This window comes from Arachis stenosperma, chromosome 4 (genome assembly GCF_014773155.1).
Source record: "Arachis stenosperma cultivar V10309 chromosome 4, arast.V10309.gnm1.PFL2, whole genome shotgun sequence".
NCBI classification, from domain to species: Eukaryota; Viridiplantae; Streptophyta; class Magnoliopsida; order Fabales; family Fabaceae; genus Arachis; species Arachis stenosperma.
Window position 1 is genome coordinate 23,320,386 of NC_080380.1, and position 19,873 is coordinate 23,340,258.

Sequence of the window (19,873 nt, forward strand, 5' to 3'; positions counted from 1 at the left end):
ACCTTCTAATAATGAAGAGTATATTAAATAAAATAAAAAATTACATAGGTTTGCATTTTTATATAGTTAACATGTTCATATATTAATAGATTATTAAATAATCATAGATCATGAGTTCACGTATACCATAAGAACCCGAATTAAAAAAAAAGCACATTTTTCCTCAAGAAAATAATTTAAAAAAGCGTATCATGATGTAAAAATTTTCGTAAATATATAATTATTTTTTGCGCGCGTGCACACATATATAAAAGTAGATAATTATCTAAACAAATAATTTATATTTTTAATATATTAAAATTATTTTTCCTTTCTTTCTTATCCCCCATTAGGGTAAGAAAGTTTTATGTATACATCTAAGTATAAATAAGTAATTTATGTTTTTATGGGAATATGCTAATTAAGATCAGATACTAAAAAATATTATATAATAATTTAATTAAATATATTAAATTATTTAATAATTTTTAATTATTATCTTTATATAAAATTATTTTTCCATAATAAATAGTCACTAATTAGATATTATAGATTGTCTCATTGTAAACGACTATTTTTCATAATTGAGTTGTATTGGCATAAATAATATGGTGATTGGCGATAACATTAAAGAGATAATAACTTAAAATTATCTTATTTAATTTAATATTTTTAAAATTTATATATCTAAATTTATAATTTTATATTTATTACATATAAAATTATCTATTTATTCTAATAGTAATTAAAAATATAAAAAGTAATTTTAAATTATTTTAGATTAATTTTTTAAAAAATATTAAAAGGTTATTAAAATATATTGTTTTTATCCAACAGTTAGTCAATAATATATAAAGATGTAAGTTAAAAATATGTTGTTAGATTAGTGAACGAAATAAATTATACTGAAATGGCTAAAAATACTAATAAAAATTAATAAATATGGCTGTTTTTTGAGTTTTTATTTTTTTAATTTTTCAGACATTTTTTCGTAATATAATCTGGAATGAGTCTGTAAAATATTTGGGTCAAGAATTGAGATATATAGGTCAGTGTCTCCTATGACTATGAGACAAGAGCATAGTAGTTCCCCTGGCTCGTTCTCTGAACCTCCACTCTCTTCCTTTCACCTTTCGTTTACCATCTCTTTACGTCACACCCTTCGATTACGATACACAAACCTACCTCCACCCTTATTCAACTACTTCTTTTATATATTCTTCAACTCTTCTCTTTATCATACACAACACCACTTTCTTCATCCATGGTGCTTCCTCACTTTCTTCCCTTCTTCTTCCTACTTCTTGTTGTTGATGGCAGGTTCGTGGTGGAGAAGAGCAGCATCACGGTGCTGTCTCCGCACACCATGAAGGCCAAGCACGACGGCGCCATAGGAAACTTCGGTGTTCCTAACTACGGAGGATTCATAGTGGGATCCGTACACTACCCTGACAAAGACTCTCATGGTTGTAAGCCTTTTGAAGGTGATAAGCCTTTCAAGATTCACTCTTATCGCCCCACTATTCTTCTCCTTGATCGTGGAGGTAACTACTTCTTTTTCATTCTTTTCGTTGACTTTTTTTATAATCACCGTTGACTTCATTCATCCACCACATGCTAGTTTCATTCTTATGTGAAACTCTGATCCTGTGTTTTCTTTTAACGATTTCTGAGATTGGTTATATCTAAAGATAAGAGTCGTTGGTGATTTGTTGTATCAATGATGATGATATAATTTATGCATCTGTCGATTTTCTTTTTTTTTCCCTGTTGCTTTAATGTTTTCTCTTTTTTGTTTATCGTAAAATATTGTGTGTCCCACAATTAAAGTCTCATACTATTTCCCTTTTTGTCTTTTGGCCCTCAATTTTGTTTCTATTTATTTCTTGTTCATACACAATTCATTAATTAATCTCTCCCATTTCCGGATTACATTACAAGAAATGCTTCAACCTATCAGAATTTATTGTTTTTTACCTTACTTAGCCATCAATTCAATTTTTTTAGTCTAATTCCTTTAATTAATAATTTAATAACATATTTTATCTTATATTTTTAAACAATAATAACTAACTAATAATAAAAAATAATAAATTTTAATAGCACTCTAGAACTCTTCTTGTATTATATTCTCTTCCTTGCGGAGGAATACCTCTTTAGAGTTATTTGAATGATGTATTTGTACTTGGCACTGGCAGAGTGTTACTTTGCGTTGAAGGTATGGCATGCTCAAATAGCTGGAGCAGCAGCAGTGTTAGTAACTGACAGCATTGATGAGACCCTAATAACCATGGATTCTCCAGAAGAGAGCAACGATGCAGATGGATACATAGAGAAGATTCAGATCCCCTCGGCGCTGATCGAAAAATCCTTTGGCGACGAGCTGAAGCAAGCACTGAGCAAGAAAGACGAAGTGATGCTTAGAATTGACTGGAGAGAATCAGTGCCTCACCCTGACAACAGAGTGGAGTATGAGCTATGGACTAACAGCAACGACGAGTGCGGCGCTCGCTGCGAAGAGCAGATGAATTTCGTCAAGAATTTCAAAGGACATGCTCAGATTCTTGAGAGGGGAGGCTACACATTGTTCACTCCTCACTACATAACCTGGTTTTGTCCCAAGCCGTTTGTAGAGAGCAGACAGTGCAAATCTCAGTGTATAAATCATGGAAGGTATTGTGCGCCGGATCCGGAGAAGGATTTTGGAGAAGGATATGAAGGGAAGGATGTGGTGTATGAAAACTTGAGGCAGTTGTGCGTTCATAGAGTTGCCAATGAGAGTAACCGTTCTTGGGTTTGGTGGGATTATGTAACAGATTTCCATATCAGGTGTTCTATGAAGGAGAAAAAATACACCAAACAATGTGCTGAAGATGTCATGAAATCATTAGGTAAATGCTTACTACTTTTGCCTTTTATAATCAACACTAATCTTGTACACTAAAAATAAACTACCAAATCAGTTATAAGTGTTAGAATCTAAAATACACATAAAAAATATGTGAAACAAGATACAAATAAATAGTGGTTAATTTGATAAGTGATTTTTATTGTTAGTTTTTAGTATGCAGATGACATTTTTTATCAATATTAATGTATATAACTAAAATTATGGTGTGAATGTAACAGATTTGCCTATAGAGAAAATTAAAAAGTGCATGGGTGACCCCGAAGCTGATGTGGAGAATGAGGTGCTAAAGAATGAGCAACTACGCCAGGTCACATTTTTTTCTTTCTCTTTAAATCTGAATTCAAAACTTTGTAAAAACTTAAAATCTTCTATCAAATAACACAACCTTATATATGGATTTGGTCATTCATTCTATAACATTTAGAGGAGTTTTCTTTCATCTGTGAAATTCAGATAGGGCATGGATCTCGTGGCGATGTCACCATCTTGCCAACTTTGGTTATAAACGATGTCCAGTATCGAGGTTAGTAACTTAAATACCTATTTAACAGACATTCTGCTTAACTCTCAATCACATATTGTGAAGTATGGTCTATCGTCGACTATAATTTTCAGGAAAATTGGAGAGATCTGCTGTTCTAAAAGCTGTATGTGCTGGATTCGAGGAGACTACTGAACCTCCAGTTTGTTTAAGTGGAGGTGGTGTAAAACTTTTGAGTTATGAAAAGTTTTCACGCCATTTTATCAACATAAGTATGATTTCTAAACTTGTCATATTGGTTTGTATGTGCTTATCAGATATTGAGACTAATGAGTGCCTTGAAAGAAATGGAGGATGTTGGAAGGATGAGAGGGCCAACATAAGTGCTTGCAGAGTAAGGAATATCCATAACCACCATTTTTCTTTTTCTTCAAAGATTATTTATATGTAAATATCATTGCCCATGTGTGTGTGTGCTGCTTAAACCATGATTTGTTGGCAGGATACTTTTAGGGGAAGAGTTTGTGAGTGCCCTGTTGTGAAAGGTGTCCAGTATAAGGGTGATGGTTATACATCATGTGAAGGTATGCCTTCTTTTCCAATCTAACAAACGTGGTCTTCCATTTTTTTAAAAAAATTATTAAGAAAATTCAGTTCGTTTTGAAATCATAGCTTTTTTTTCAAGATTATGGTGACATCATAAGAAAACAGAGACATTTGTAAATTAAAAGGAAATAGCTAGTTTAGTTTGACAACGACAACCGTCAACCAACCTTTTTTCTGGTACGGTTGGCTTCATGGGTTCAATAATCCTATTGTGTTATTTCATCAATTTCGCATATAAATAATAATTAAAAAAAAACTCAAATTTTAAGTTTAAATTAGTTCTAATGGTTTGCAGGAGCATAGATTTATATAACATAGTTTCAGTTTTAGTTTATGATACCTATTGTAAAAGTCCTACATTACCTATTTTTCTAAGGTTTTTCTTCCTCTATTAGCATAAATACCCTTATACCCGTGTTGTGTAAGTTAAGTCATTATATGTATTCTATTCACATTGTTTAATTTACACGATAATGATTTTCTTTTTAATTAGACAATGTGAGATTTCTTAGAGTAAATATAATAAAGATGTCTTAAGGCACATGTTTAAGTTTAGTAGACATTTTTAAGAAATTTTTGAATTTTAGTTTTAATAAATGAACAATAAATAGTCTAAATACATTGGGAATTTAACTTTGGAATTTTCTTATACAAAAATTTTCTTAGCTAGTAACATTAAGATTTGCTTTAGCTAAATCCATATAATAAACTAAACTTAATACTATACAAATCTATGCTCCGGTTCATTTACGCTACAAATTTTTCAAATTTCTGTCTACTTTTGCAGTTTTTTCTCTTTTTTTTTTTTAGGTGTCCTGTTTTGCTCTATAATAATACAAAACATTTGTATGTCAATATTAGTAAAATATTCAAAGCTCAAACATCTAATCCAGGGGGTCCACGGTTAATACATAATAGAGTGAACATACTACTGAAGAAGAAGAAAAGAAGAAACTCATTACATGATCTCCATTCCCCATTTAAGAGGAAACTTGTTTTCTTACATGTTTTATCTGTGATAATCAAAGAGATATTCCAGTTTCTTCATGGTGTTGCTGAGACTTGCCTTACCTTATTTTACAGCTTTTGGACCTGCAAGGTGTTCAATAAACAATGGAGGTTGTTGGTCAGAAACTAAAAACAAATTGACTTTCTCAGCTTGCTCAGTTTAGTACTGCTTAACCAACTCTTATTCACGTTTCTGTTGTTATAAAATAGTCAATATTTATTGAATCACTTTCCTTGTTATGCTTCAAAGCTTACTGAATTCAGTTTATGTGTAAAGGAATTTATAGTAAATGGTTGTCGTTGCCCAGTTGGATTCCATGGGGATGGATACAAATGTGAAGGTAATATCTGTTTCCACTCGTGCAACTCAAATGACTAATATTGGAAGAATATAATTCTATTCTTAAACTTCTCTTTTGGTTTGATAGATGTTGATGAATGCAAGGACCGAAGCGCTTGTCAGTGTGATGGCTGCACCTGCAAGAATACATGGGGTAGCTATGATTGCAAATGCAAAGGAAATCTTCTTTACATGAGGGAACAAGATGTTTGTATTGGTAAGATACTAAGCTCAGCACGAATAAGATTATAGTTTCAGATTAAATGAATCAGACTATAGACATGGATTTTTAAGTGACAGAATAGTTAGTACTTAATTAAACATTCAGTCTAAAACCTCTAATACCAATTGCTTCCAATGCACTACGTATTCATTCAAAATAAAAGCGCCAGATTTTCCTTACTGTAGGATCCTTATATGTTTGTTCAAAGGTGGATTAGTTATTATGACCACAATAGTGTGCTAAGCTAATCTACAAACAGATCATTCAACACAGATTCATTTTACTCAACACCTTAGGACAGTAAATTTACATGATAAAAAACTTGCCTGTTAACAATGCAGAAAGAAGTGGATCAAGATTTGGGCGGTTCCTCGCATTTTTGGTGATAGCAGTTGTTGCAGCTGCCGGTTTAGCCGGTTATGTATTCTACAAATACAGACTCAGGGTAAGTTGATTCCCAGAAAACAGATGGCGCAAACAAAATATCCTCATTAAATTGGAGATCCAAGTTAAGCTCCACATTTAATTATCTCTACCTTCTTGTAGGCTTACATGGACTCGGAAATCATGGCTATCATGTCCCAGTACATGCCACTAGACCAGCAAAATAATGTAGCTCATGCCGAAACTGAACCTTTACGGTCACAAGGCACTGTATAAGGTTTTCACTCTGTCTTTGCCTTACAATTAATTTGCTTTGAGGTTTGCTTTCATGGAGAACAAAATTTTCTTACTTAACTATCTGCATTTTGCAGACATAATCTAATAATGGCAAAATGATTGAGCTACATACAGTGAAATCCAAATCAGAGAGGTGGGGTATATGAGCAAAATTGACGATATTCATGACTTAACAGCAAAGAATGGTTCACAACTTTATAGTTTAGTGTAGGGCGATTATGCAAACTATTTCGTGCATACATAAATATTTCCTAGAATACCATCTAGTTTTTGGTTTTTTGTAAATAGAACTGTTGAGATGTAATGGCACACTTGTTTTAGTATCAGGATTCAACATAGATACTTCCCAATACAAGTAAAGACTTTGGTTCTTTTGCATGGTCTTAAAATATAACCATCTATTGTTCACCAATCAATATTTCACTCAGCATTTTGCAGTAGATGATGGTAATAAGGTATAACATCTTGTGTGCTCTTATGAGGTAATGACCAGATAGCTATCCCTGTTACCATTAATCTAGTATTACTCACAGCTCTTCATTCGTGACAGTGAAAAGTGTAGCAAAGGGAGGAAACTGAAGGCATGAGAAACGGGGCACTTGTATGTTGGAAGTTTATTGTAATTTAAACTTCTGTTGTGGCCTAAATGTAATTATCTATAAACTATTAATGATTTAATCTCATCCGTTAATTCTAATGTTTGATGGACGCATTAGATTTAAAGATAATAACACATAAAAAAGGTGGTCCTCTCTCTGCCTCTATACACGACGTCTTTACAGTTTCCACTCACTGAAAATACCGAGAAACTGCCATCCTGAGGAACGTCTGCAAGAAAGGAAAGGGAGAGAAACCAATCCAGGTATGAAAATCACAACTTTTAAGATCCTAGTCAATTGGAGAAGAAATTCTTTTCAAAAGCATTGCTGGTGTTTTTGCAGCAGTGATTTAGAACATTAGACCTTTGCCAAACGCACAAGTAGAACAATCTTATGATAGACTTATGGTTATTGTTTCGAACATAAAATGATACCGTTTCTCTGAAAATAATCGATGCATTGGCATGTGTAAAGTTGACATACCTTAGTTGAAGGATCAATATCTCCAATTGGTTTTTCCTTCACATTTCAAAGTCCATTCTTTACCACTTCGATGCTTCTTTAGTTTGTTTCTTTTCAAACAATGAACTGAAAATAAAAACACCCATTCACTTGGTACAAACAACAATTTTATCTTATAGTACAAACCCTAAAAACATTGCTCTTGGCTGAAAAAGTTGCCATTAAGAATTCCTAACAAATCAACAATAACAACTAAGTAATTTCAGCTAAGCATTTTTAATCTAATCATCCAATAAACATTCATTCTTATCTAATTAGCAGTAACACCTTACCTTGTTTCTACTCATTCCACCGAGCAATGACGCGTTCCAGCACCGCCAAAACCCTCTCCTTAGATTCTTCCTCATCATCACTGCCGCCGCATTTCTCGAATCCCAAAATTGCATTGTTCAACTCCACCGCATCCTCCAGCCTCGCCTCCTTCAACATCCCCCGATAAATCCACTCCCTCAAGCTGCCACAAGAAGGAGCCACCAGCTCGCCAGCCACCACCATGTCCTTCGCCGCCGATAAACCCTCGATCATGAATCCGTTCCTGCAAAGACCTTCTATGACGACCTCGTAGACCTGCCTGGTCGGGGGGGAGGGGGAGTCAGGGCGGCGGAGCCAGCGGAAGACGGCGAGGGCGGGCTTGCACATGCGGTTGTTGAAGTAGGAAGTGAGGAGCATGAGGGCGATTGGGGAAATGTGGTGGTGGATTTGAGGCGCGTGGCGAAGGCGCGTGAGGAGGGAGAAGGTAGGGGAGGTGTCCGGGTGGGAGGTGAGGGAGTGGATAAGTGGAGAGAGAGGGAGAGCGTGGAGAGGAGTGGTGGTGTGGAGAGCGGCGGAGGTGAGGCGGAGGGCGGTGGGGAGGTGGTCCGGTTGAGAGAGGAGGCGGGGGAGGAGGTGGTTGAGGTTGGAGAGTTGTTGTTGTGTTAGAGGAGGATAAGGACGTGTTTGGGGATGCGAACTTTCTTGCTTTGAACAGTAAGAATAAGAGGTGGAATAGTGTGATGATGGTGGTGTGAGAAATGGGGATTTGGAGGGACTGTGAAGAAGGCGTTGGAGGAAACTCATTTTGCTGCTCCTCGCCGTGGCTACTCACTTGTGACTACGAAGTCTAAAACTAAAATGAATCTCTCATTTAAACTCCTTCTTTTTCTTTCTTTTTTTTAAAAGGGATATGTTTAAAATCTACTTAATATACTAAAATTGAGTTTTCCTAATTAATAAAAGTGAGGTGTCACTTACTCGTGAATCCATTTTCCCTTCAAAATAAATATATTTAATGAATGATGCATGATTATACTAATTTAGGAAAATATTTTTATTATAATTATATAAAATCAATATTTAATGCATTATTAAACTATTTATCAATTATTAATCAAAAATATTTTTTTAATTATTTTAATGAATAATACATAATTATACTAATTTAGGAAAATATCTTTATTATAATTATATAAAATCAATATTTAATGCATTATTAAACTAATTATCAATCAAAAATATTTTTAAACATTTTAATTATATTCATTTTAATTATATTGATATCCTTCTAATTCTTATTCATTATCCAATGATTTTATTAGTGGCAAGTTATTAACCCATTTATATTGATAATAATAATAATTTTATTAGGATAAATATCAAATTCTATTCTTAATGTAAAAATATAAAATTTAATTCCTTCCATTTTTATTTTTTCACTATAAAAGATCATGTATGCTAGAAGAAAATATCATTCGTTTACCAATTACTCTTTCATTTGATAGCTTTTACAACAATTTTTTTCTTCCTATGAGGTGTCGTTACAAGAAGGCAACTATCGTGGACACAAACTACCACACTCTCCAACTTAGGTGCTTATCATTCAGAGCTATATAAGATATATTATCTATGAAATATTTATAGACCATGGTGTTATCATGTATGCATAAATAAAAAATATTTCGTATTTAAATTTAAGTCATTTACCTGTTTGTGGTATATATTGTAGTGTGAAATTACTTTTAATATGTGTTGTGTAATGATATTGTGTTCTAATTTAAGCTTTTACTTTATAACTGTATTATGATTTTATCTCATCATTTTTTCTTAAATATCAAGTTGACGTATTTTTATTTTCTATTATTACTGAAAAACGGATGTGATATGAAATGTACCAAAAAAAACTTTCACATTCAATTTATTTTATTGTAGTTTTCTATCTATTTTATTTATTTTTATTTTCTTCTTATTCATTTTTATTTTCTTTTTAAATGTTGTGTAATTTATTATAATTTATACAAATTTACTTAATTTAACTATTTTAATTTTAATTATATTGATATAATTATATTTTTTATTCATTATCCTAAAATTTTATTAGTGACAAGTTATTATCTTAATAGTGACCTATATAATAATAATAATAATAATAATAATAATAATAATAATAATAATAATAATAATAATAAGATAGAAAATTATATTTTAGAGAAATATAAATTAGTTATTAATAATAGGTTATTAATAATGATAATTATATGATTAATTTTTAATAATCATTAAATATATTTAATATAAGTAATCAAGTTTAAATATATATATAAATAACTAATTTAATATTAATGATAATTCAATATATATATTAATAATTAATTTAATATTAATAACGATAATTGTCGTTATTCTTCAATAATAATAATAATAATCTTTTCTTTTATTAAAATACTCATTTAATTGAATTAATATAAATATTTAATGAAAATAAAGGATGGATTTTTTGATTTGAAGGATAATACAATCAAATATTTTTGAAGATTTTAAAGCTGTGAGTATATATTCTTCCTATATTAATATACGCATGCATGTTACCTCATTTTTTTTATAAATGGAAAATAACATTTATCCGTTAAATTTGTTAGTTGCTCAATCGATTCATCTTATTTATTGTGATTGAGATTGATATATAATCATAAAGATTTTTTTCCTCCATTAATTTTAGTAAAAAATTTCATGACGTAAAATAAAATAAAATAAAGTCGATATCTACTTTTTTTCTCAATATTTTTTATATTTACGGTAAATATTAAATATAAAAAAGAAAAAAATAATATTAATTATTATCACTTTTATTTATTTACATTCATAATTAAATTTAATATAATTATAATAAGTCTCTATAATTATAACAATTTATATATGTTACATATATAGAAATTATATTATATATAATTATATATCTCCTTTTTTATATATATTTAGCAAGTATTTCTATTTATATAATTTACTTAATATATTAAAATTGAGTTTTTTATCAACTAATGAGAGTGAGGTATGAATTCCTCATAAATTCATTTTTTCTCCAAAATGAATGCATTTAATGAATAATGCATAATTATACTAATTTAAAAAAATATTTTTATTATAATTATATAAAATTCATATTTAATACATTATTAAACTATTTATTAATTATCAATCAAAAATATTTTTAATTATTTTAATAATAATAATAATAATAATAATAATAATAATATATTTCTATTTAATATACTAAAATTATATTTTTTCCTAACTAATTGAAGTGACGTGTCAATTTTTCATAAATTCATTTTTCTTCAAAAATGAAAGCACTTTCCTCTTTTCTAAATTTATTTTACAAAAATATCTTTATTATATTTATATTACAATTAACATTTAATGAATAATGTATGGTTATACTAATTTAGGAAAATATATTTATTATAATTATATAAAATTAATATTTAATGCATTATCAACTAATGAAAGGGAGGTTTCAATTCTTCATGAATTTATTTTCTCTCTAAAATAAAAGTACTATTCTCTCTTCTAAATTTATTTTTAAAAAATTAAAATTCCATGCTGAATATAGATGGCAAGTTAAAAAAATAAGCAAGTTAATGGAATCAAATCATATTTCTATAATATATATAAGAATATATTTTTATTATATAAAAATTGAATTTCTGCACTTCATGATGAGTGTGGTATACTTCTATATCAACTAATTATATCAATTAAATTAATTATATCAACTAATTGATTTGATTAGGTATTTAAATATCACACAATTTATTATAATTTATATCAATCAAATAATTATAATTTATTATATCAATTATTTTAATTCATTAATTTATAAGGTACATAATAACATAGATGATTCGTTACTTATACTGATTAAATACAATAAATACATATTAATTTAGTTAAAAAATCATTGTCTCCTATATTTTTCTATTTATTTTTTTAATTCATTAAATCCAATCAATTATAATAAATTAATTATATCAACTAATTAATTCAATCAATTATTTTCTAATTTATTTTTTGAATTTAATAAATCAAATAAAATTAATTATACTAATTATTTGTGTTGACTAATTGATTTGATTAATTCTTAAAAATATTTTTATTTAATTTATTTAATTTATTTAAATATAACTAATTAGTTATTTAATTTTATTAGGATAAATATCAAATTTTAATTCTAATATAAAAATACAAAATTTTATTCCTTCCATTTTTATTTTACCACTATAAAAGATCTAATATAAAAATACAAAATTTTATTCCTTCCATTTTTATTTTACCACTATAAAAGATCATATATGCTAGAAGAAAATATCGTTAATTTACCAATTACTCGTTCATTGAGTAGCTTTTACAACAATTCTTTTTCTTCTTATGAGGCATCGTCACAAGAAAGCAACTATCATGGACACAAATCAGCACACACTCTTCAACTCTCATGCTCATCATTTAGAGCAATATATGATATATTATCCATTAAATATTTATAGACTATAGTGTTATCATGTATGCATAAATAAAAAAATTCGTAATTAAGCTTAAGTCATTTACATATTTATGTGGTATATTATAGTGTGAAATTACTTTCAATTTGTGTTGTGCAATGATATTATGGTTTAATTTAAACTTTTATTTTAGAATTGTGTTATGATTTTATCTCATCATTTTCTCTTAGATATTAAGTTGATGTATTTTTATTTATTATTATTGAAGCGGATGTGATATAAAATTTGTAAAAAAAAACTCACATTCAATTTATTTTATTATAGTCTTCTATTCTTCTATTTATTTTTATTCATTTTATTTTCTTCTTAAATATCATATAATTTATTATAATTTATACCAATTAATTAATTATAATTCATTATATCAGTTAGTTTAATTCATTAATTTATCATATACATGATAAAATAAATCATTTGTTATTTATACGTTTATTTTTCTAAAATCTAAATATGAATAATTATATTTTTAGTTTTTGTTATGAACAAAATATTATTAATAATGAATAATAATTAACCACTCATACTTTTAATCAAAGTGTTTGGATGATTTTTATATTTATTAATATTAATTATTGATTATTTTTTCATAAAAAAATTATATTATAATTTTATGTTAGTTCATAATTGATTAATGATTAATGTTCATGAAACTATGTTACTCTAAATTTTATATTTTATAAATATTTTATTTAAATATAATTTTTTAACATAAAAATGTATTATTTTTAATAATATCATAATTGTATATTTTTTAATTATTTTAAATGAATATTTTATAAAATATTAATTAAAGTCATTCTTCTCTTTACTTTTACTAATCTATTATCTAACTATTATATAAAATTAAAATGTATTAATAAATTTAATATTAAAGTTAATTTGATTTTTTATTATTTAGAGTGTTTTTCAATCAATAATTTTATACTTTTTACTTTTTTTGTCAGTTTCATTTTGAATTTTAATTTAGTACTCAAAGGTAGTGAAATTTCATTGATACTGAAATAAAGTTACAAAAAGGTCCGTAAAGTAGAATAAGTAAAATAATGTGATACCCACATTGCAACATCCAAATAAAACAACTTAAGATCTAAAATATTTATCTTTCTCTTTTTCGCCATCTATTATATTATCTATTCTATTATATAAAAATCGAATTTTTACCTTTAATGATAGAATCAACGTAGCATGCTTCTGCTTTATTTTGTTTAACTCATTAAAGACAATTCATTATGATGAATTAATTATATCAACTAATTGATTTGAATAGATATTTAAGCATCATACAATTTAAAATTATGTATAGTAATTATTTGATTTAATTTTTATGATATATAAATTTAATGAATAAATTAAAATAAGATAATTTATTACTTATTTAAATTGAATACAACAAGTATAAATTAATTTAGTTAAAAATTTACTATTTTCTAATCTTCTATACATAAAAATGACAAAATAAAATTATAAAAATAATTTTTTATCACTTTTGCTATTTTAATTTTATTTTCTTTGCTTTTTTATGTATAATTTTATTTTATATTAACTTTGTTTATTTAATAATAAAATATACTCATATTAATTCTATCATATAATAATATATTTTTCTCCTATATTAATCGAAGAATTTCAATAGTTATCAACTACATCTAATAAAATGATTGAGAAGTGAGAACTACGAAAAGTTAAACCCAGATTCAAAATGCTGAAACAAAGAAAAGAAAACAGTGGATATATGATTAGAGAAAAATGTATAATAATGACAAAATATACTAAAACCGGATTTTTTCTCCAACTAATAAAAGTGAGGTGTTAATTCCTTTTGAATTTTTTCTCTAAAATGAAATCACTATTTTTTTTCTAAATTTATTTTAGAAAAATATATTTATTATGATTATATTACAATTAACATTTAACGAATAATGCATGATTATATTAAGAGAAATATTTTATTATAATTATATAAAATTAATATTTAATACATTATCAACTAATAAAAGTGAGGTGTCAATTCCTCATGAATTCATTTTTCCTCCAAAATGAAAGTACTATTATCTCTTCTAAATTTATTTTAGAAAAATATCATTATTGATAATTATATTACAATATTACAATTAGCATTTAATGAATAATGCATAATTATAATAATTTAGAAAAATAAAATAAAGCTCAGTAATTTATTTTCCAACTGCACAAGTGTGTAGAATAACTTTTAAGAAGGAGTCACGTATAGTAAATATGGTCGATGATTGTAAAACTGTATACTAGCATTGATATAATATTATTTTGGGTATATGTTTTGCAGACATAAAAAAATGTTGAGTTATTTTTTAGTAGATTTAAATTATTTATTATTTATTAGAGAATTTTGTGCATTAGAATTCTCTAATAATTTATTATTTATTTTGAGTTAATTATGATATGTTCTTTTTTGACAGTAAAACAACATATAAAAATTTGTTGGTAGGTCTAAGTATTATTAAGTTATGTATAGTTATATTGAGTATATATGTTTGATTTATTGAAAAAAGTAGATTACTAAAACCAATTAATAACTATTTTAAAGTTAATATATTTAACACTAGATTAAGAAAAAACAAATAATACATAACATGTTATATTTTTAATAATCAAATTATTATAATTTAAATTAATCTTAACACAATAATTTAAAATCATAATTTTAATTTTATCGCGTGCATGGCACGGGTTAATACACTTGTTTTTAATTAATTTCCGCTTAATTTGCTTTCTGGTAAGATCATCTCCAGACTTTTAGTAGAGAGCTCATCTCACTTTTTATTTTTTAACTATTTATTATAAAAAATAATTCTACATCAACTTTTACATTATAAATAATATATTAAAATTTAAAATGTTTTTTTTTGTTAAAAAGAATTAAGTTTAATTTTTATCAGGCATCAACTTACATATTAAAATGGAGGTACTTCTCCACTCTCATTTTTTAAATAAAAACACTACAAATAAATTTTAAGTTTAATGGCTCAAAACTTTAAACTTATTTTTTTATTTTTCTATTATTTTAACTATTAATTAACTTAATTAAATTTAATTTTTTTATTCTAAAATTCTAATCATCATTCTTTTATTCTCTTAAATCTTTTTTTTAGTGTTATATTTTTAACTTTTTTTATTTTTAATTTAGTGGTCATCTTTTTTCATCAAAAAGTAAATTTTAAATTCTTTATTTTTTTTATATAACTCTCTATAATTTTATATCTTTTTATTTCATTATTTCTCTTTTTTATATTTTCAATTACAAATTTTAATTTAAACAATTATAATTTAGATATTAATCTAATTTTTTATTCTCTTCATAAATATATATATATATATATTTTATTTTATTCTTAATTTATTGATCTTTATTAATTTTTTATCTTTCGTTTTATTCTATTATATGTAACTATATAACATATAAATTTTTAAAGTGAACGGATCAATTTACCAATTTAGAATATATTTTTTGTTTTTAGAAATAGTAATGAAAAAATATTTCAAAAGAAAAATACTGCTATTATCTGAAAATACTCCATTAGTCTCTTATAATAAAAATAAGTTCTTAAAATTCAATGTGAAAAGTCTAGTAGCTAATCTTGGACAACGACCCAAAATTTTAAATTAAAATCCAAATGATAGAGATAAAAGTAGACGAGTTTATTTGCAAAAAAGGTCCTTGTCAATCAAGAGAACATGATTTTTCACAATCATATTTTGAGACTTCTCTACGTAGATTTAATGCTAATTGGTTAGATGAATTTGGCAATTGGTTAGAATATAGTATTTTAAAATATGTTGTCTTTTGTCTTTGTTGCTATCTCAGTTGAAAGATTATTTTCTGCTATGAATATCATAAAGAATCGACTTCGTAATCAAATGTGAGACGAGTGGTTGAATGATTATATACGAAAAAAACGTTAAAGACGATTATAAATCGAAAATTAGATGAGGGACGGTTTCAATTTTTCAGCCTCAACTTTAGGGACCAAAATCATACTTACCCCTATATAAAAAGAGAGATATTCAATCAAGTTGATAATGAAACAATTATTCAACATTTTCAAAATATGAAAATAAGAAGAGAAGTACCTTCAAAATTTGAAGAGAAATAGGGGCTAATGTAATTTTTGTTTTTTTATTTTTGAATAATTAATGTGCACTTTTATTTTTTTATTTTGGATTAAATATCTTTTAACAATAATGTATATTATTTTTGCTTCCCAAAAATAATTTACTATTAAAAAATATTAATATTAAAAAATTAATAACTTCATAAATAACAAAAATGCACTATATATAATTTGAGAGTAAACTAATTTATAAAATTAATTAATATAAAAAAACATAACTAAACTCTATACTTGATGGCAATTATTGTGAAATTGTTATATATATTTAACTAAATCCTCTTTCAATTGTTGATGCTGCTGTCAATTTCGAAGTTGAACATTTTTTTGGAGAAACTGATGATATGGTGTAAAATCTTCTTCTCCTTTGATATTAATTTGACAAATGTGACCCATTTAAGATAAATACCTCTGCTAAATAGTATTTCATAGTATAATTATTACCATTGATAGTGTAATTTATCTCACGATCGTTTAGAATATCATCGAACACTGGTGAACGATCTAACACATTGATATCGTTATTTGAACTAGAAACTCTAAAGAATACATGTCATATCCAAAAGTCTAAAGATGCTACAACCTCAAGTACTATGGTTGCAATCCCATGATAACCACTCATATACATGCATTTCCACACCTTTGGACAATTTTTTTCATTGCCAATGCATGCAATCAATGCTATCCAACATGCTAAGAAATCCACGATTCTCCGCCATTTGCTGCCGGCGTCATACATCATTTGAATTTGTAACTCTTTCTTTTATTGTCATCATCTTTTCTCTATGTTCGCTCTCCTCTCCTCTCCTCTTCTCTTTCCTTTTTTCTATCTATTGGTTCATTTTTTCTAACATTCTTAATATCTTCGATGAAAAATAATTTCTTAACAACCGATGATTTCTTTTAACTAAGATCTTCAGACAAGTTTTTTCCTTTCCCTTTCTCTTGCTCTTCTTTGATTCTTGTAGGCGAACGAAAGAGTGCACATCAATTATCTCAGCTAACGGTGTTTTTAGATTTGATGATGATGAATATGCTCCAGTTGCACTGACCTTAGTTCTCTTTAAGCCTCCAATTTGTGTTGGTAGTTGACTTCTCCATTTTTGTTCCAAACGAAGTGTAACATCCTAATTTTTTTTCCGATAGATTCACATATGCGAGTTTTACGTTTTGTTTGCGTAATATCTATGATAAGTTTTTCTGCGATCTTTAAACAAAATAAATAATAATATAATATTAATATTATGTTATTATTTAATTTTATTTGATGAAAGACGGTCTTGATATTGGGTCCGAAAAGGTTGTAAAAGCTCAGCTTTACTAATGTCATTTACATTAGTAATTTATCCAATCCTTATTTTAATTAAGTACCATCACTTGAGATAATTAATTGAGTTTTTACAATGTCCAATTACTTTAATTACCTTCCAAGATATTTAAAAATTAACCTCGCTGACTTAGCGGTTTAAAATCGTGACATACAGTGCGCCATGTGTCGCAACGCATTCCTCCTTCCCCTTGATTAAGTGACACTTAGTCACTAATCAAGCTATATAAAAGCATAAAATTCTCTCTTTCCTCAAGGAACAGCCGAGGCATGCATGGAGAGAAAAGGGAGGATTTTTGTTGATTTCTGACTTTTCAAGCCCGATTTTTTGAGATTCATGACCTTCACAAAAATTCTGATCCGATAGAAGTAACCGTATCTTCCTCCTCCGGTGACGTGCATTTTGTTCAGTGGAATCACAAAGTGGAGCTGTCCCTACCAGGAACCAGTTCGGCCGAACCAAGGGAGGGGAAGAACCACCAAGTTTTCGACGTTTTCGTTCTGTTTGACCGATCAGAAACCTCCTCCGATATCTTGTGTGTATTCTGCGCTTTATAGAGGTAGGATTTGACTCTTTAATCGGTTAAAATTATAAATTAGTTGATATATATGATTAGATTGTTGTTTGTTGATGTTTGTTGTTCAAATCTGTGATTGTTGACTGTTGAAATTTTAACTGAATTGCTGCTGAAATTGTTATTGTGATTCGGCCATGTTGAGAAATTGGGAACTGAGATGTTGTTGTTGAATCATTGGCTGAAATCTGAGTTATATAATAGTATGTAACTAAGTTTTGTCGCTCGTATGTTAATTTGGGATTAAATATAACTAAAACGAATATTTTGAACGGAAGTTTTGAGTAAAAAGGAGTAGAGACTTAACTTTTGAGAAAGATTTAATGAATAAAAAATATTTAGTTATAAATATATGAACTTTATTGAAATTAAATTGAGTTTGGTTTTTGAAGAAAAATAATTAGTTTGAAAAAAAGGGTTTAAACTGGAAGATGCATTGGAAAAAATATATAACTCTAATTGAATAAAACATGTTCTATTTTGAAAACGAAAAAACTATGCCTAATTTACTTATTTTAATGAAGTTTTAAGTATTTGCAAATTGTACAATATTTTGAATAATTTATAAAGTAATTAGTGAAGACTGGGTCATTTTGTAGAAGTTCAGAGTTATTTAGAGTAATTTTTAAAGTACGTAAATTTAATTAAAGTAACTTGCAGAATATGTCATTTTTCAAAGTTTAAACATATTTATGTATATTTAGTCCAATGAAAATATTTATGCATTTTTAAAGTATTTATAGAATTTAAGCATAACTATGAGATATTCAAAAAAGTTATCCTAAAGTTAAATCTCATTATCTGCTCTATGTTAGTTGATTATTTTAGAGAAATTGTGGAATTCTGGATAAGGAATTATTATATTTTGAGAGGTATTTGATTATGTGATGAAATAATTGAGGTTAGAAGTGCTACACCAATGACTCTTCTTGTCATCGATTTATCCAGCGATTTGCCAAAGAGCGGGACGGGCGCCATAGTTCAAGAGTGTGACTCGTCACTTTAATCGTGAGAGCAGTACGGGCACTATAGCCCAAGAACGTGCGGGAGCTATAACCCAAGAGTGTACTGAGTACTATACCCCGAAACGATGGCAACGAGAGACAACATCCGTAAGGATGTAATGTCGAGCACGGGTCAAAAATCGACGGATGAGCTCATTATCTGCACTAGGGCTAAACATGTATCATACTTAGTTGTGTATATCACTTGTGTGTGTTGAATTGGTTCTTGTAGTTGTATATTATGTTGTTTGCTCTATGTTCTTTTGTTGTGGTCTGATTGATTTGGGACACATGGCCGTTATATAAAAAAGTAAATTAACTTATTTCACCCTGATCCTACTAAAATCTTTCCAGTTCTTACCCCCTATCTTCCTACCCCTTTCAAATAGAGACGAGTATCATTTTCTATGAGCTCGAGCAGCCTATCTGTACGAGGATCCTATCCTTCACAGCCTTATCCGTAAGTACATAGTTAGAGATCATCCCTTTCACCTCTCTTTAAATTTACCTCTCTTTGATCCTGATGCACCGTATATTTTTTCACTATCTTGATTACATCCTAATTTTGTTCATCATCCTTTTGATCACATGCATGGAGGTCCTGTTCTAGCACAGCAGGATGGTCAGGCAGTGTTTGAGCCTGGCCCTGTCGTCGATAACTACA

General features: G+C 27.8%; 2 protein-coding genes across 2 annotated transcripts; one reads left to right on the forward strand and one right to left on the reverse strand.

The window, feature by feature from the left end:
- Positions 1 to 1,063: 1,063 nt before the first annotated feature.
- Positions 1,064 to 6,645, forward strand: LOC130973372 (vacuolar-sorting receptor 6-like). Its single transcript, XM_057897856.1, has 13 exons — positions 1,064 to 1,523; positions 2,178 to 2,870; positions 3,109 to 3,197; positions 3,344 to 3,413; positions 3,506 to 3,589; positions 3,689 to 3,765; positions 3,874 to 3,955; positions 5,061 to 5,143; positions 5,263 to 5,326; positions 5,414 to 5,542; positions 5,890 to 5,993; positions 6,095 to 6,209; positions 6,304 to 6,645. Exons 1-12 carry the CDS (start codon positions 1,244 to 1,246, stop codon positions 6,206 to 6,208), a joined length of 1,869 nt encoding a protein of 622 aa, XP_057753839.1. The 5' UTR covers positions 1,064 to 1,243; the 3' UTR covers position 6,209; positions 6,304 to 6,645.
- On the reverse strand, positions 4,720 to 8,429 carry LOC130973374 (uncharacterized). The gene is made up of 3 exons (XM_057897857.1): positions 7,623 to 8,429; positions 7,312 to 7,416; positions 4,720 to 7,057 (listed from the first exon to the last, which is right to left on the reverse strand). The coding sequence occupies exon 1, from the start codon at positions 8,404 to 8,406 to the stop codon at positions 7,630 to 7,632; it is 777 nt and encodes a 258-aa protein (XP_057753840.1). The 5' UTR covers positions 8,407 to 8,429; the 3' UTR covers positions 4,720 to 7,057; positions 7,312 to 7,416; positions 7,623 to 7,629.
- Positions 8,430 to 19,873: the final 11,444 nt, after the last annotated feature.

Coding starts and splice junctions, on each gene's coding strand:
- LOC130973372 (XM_057897856.1), top strand. CDS start 1,244: ATGGTGCTTCCTCACTTTCTTCCCTTCTTCTTCCTACTTCTTGTTGTT. Junction 2,871..3,108: donor AGATGTCATGAAATCATTAG/GTAAATGCTTAC, acceptor TGAATGTAACAG/ATTTGCCTATAGAGAAAATT. Junction 5,994..6,094: donor TCTACAAATACAGACTCAGG/GTAAGTTGATTC, acceptor ACCTTCTTGTAG/GCTTACATGGACTCGGAAAT.
- LOC130973374 (XM_057897857.1), bottom strand. CDS start 8,406: ATGAGTTTCCTCCAACGCCTTCTTCACAGTCCCTCCAAATCCCCATTT.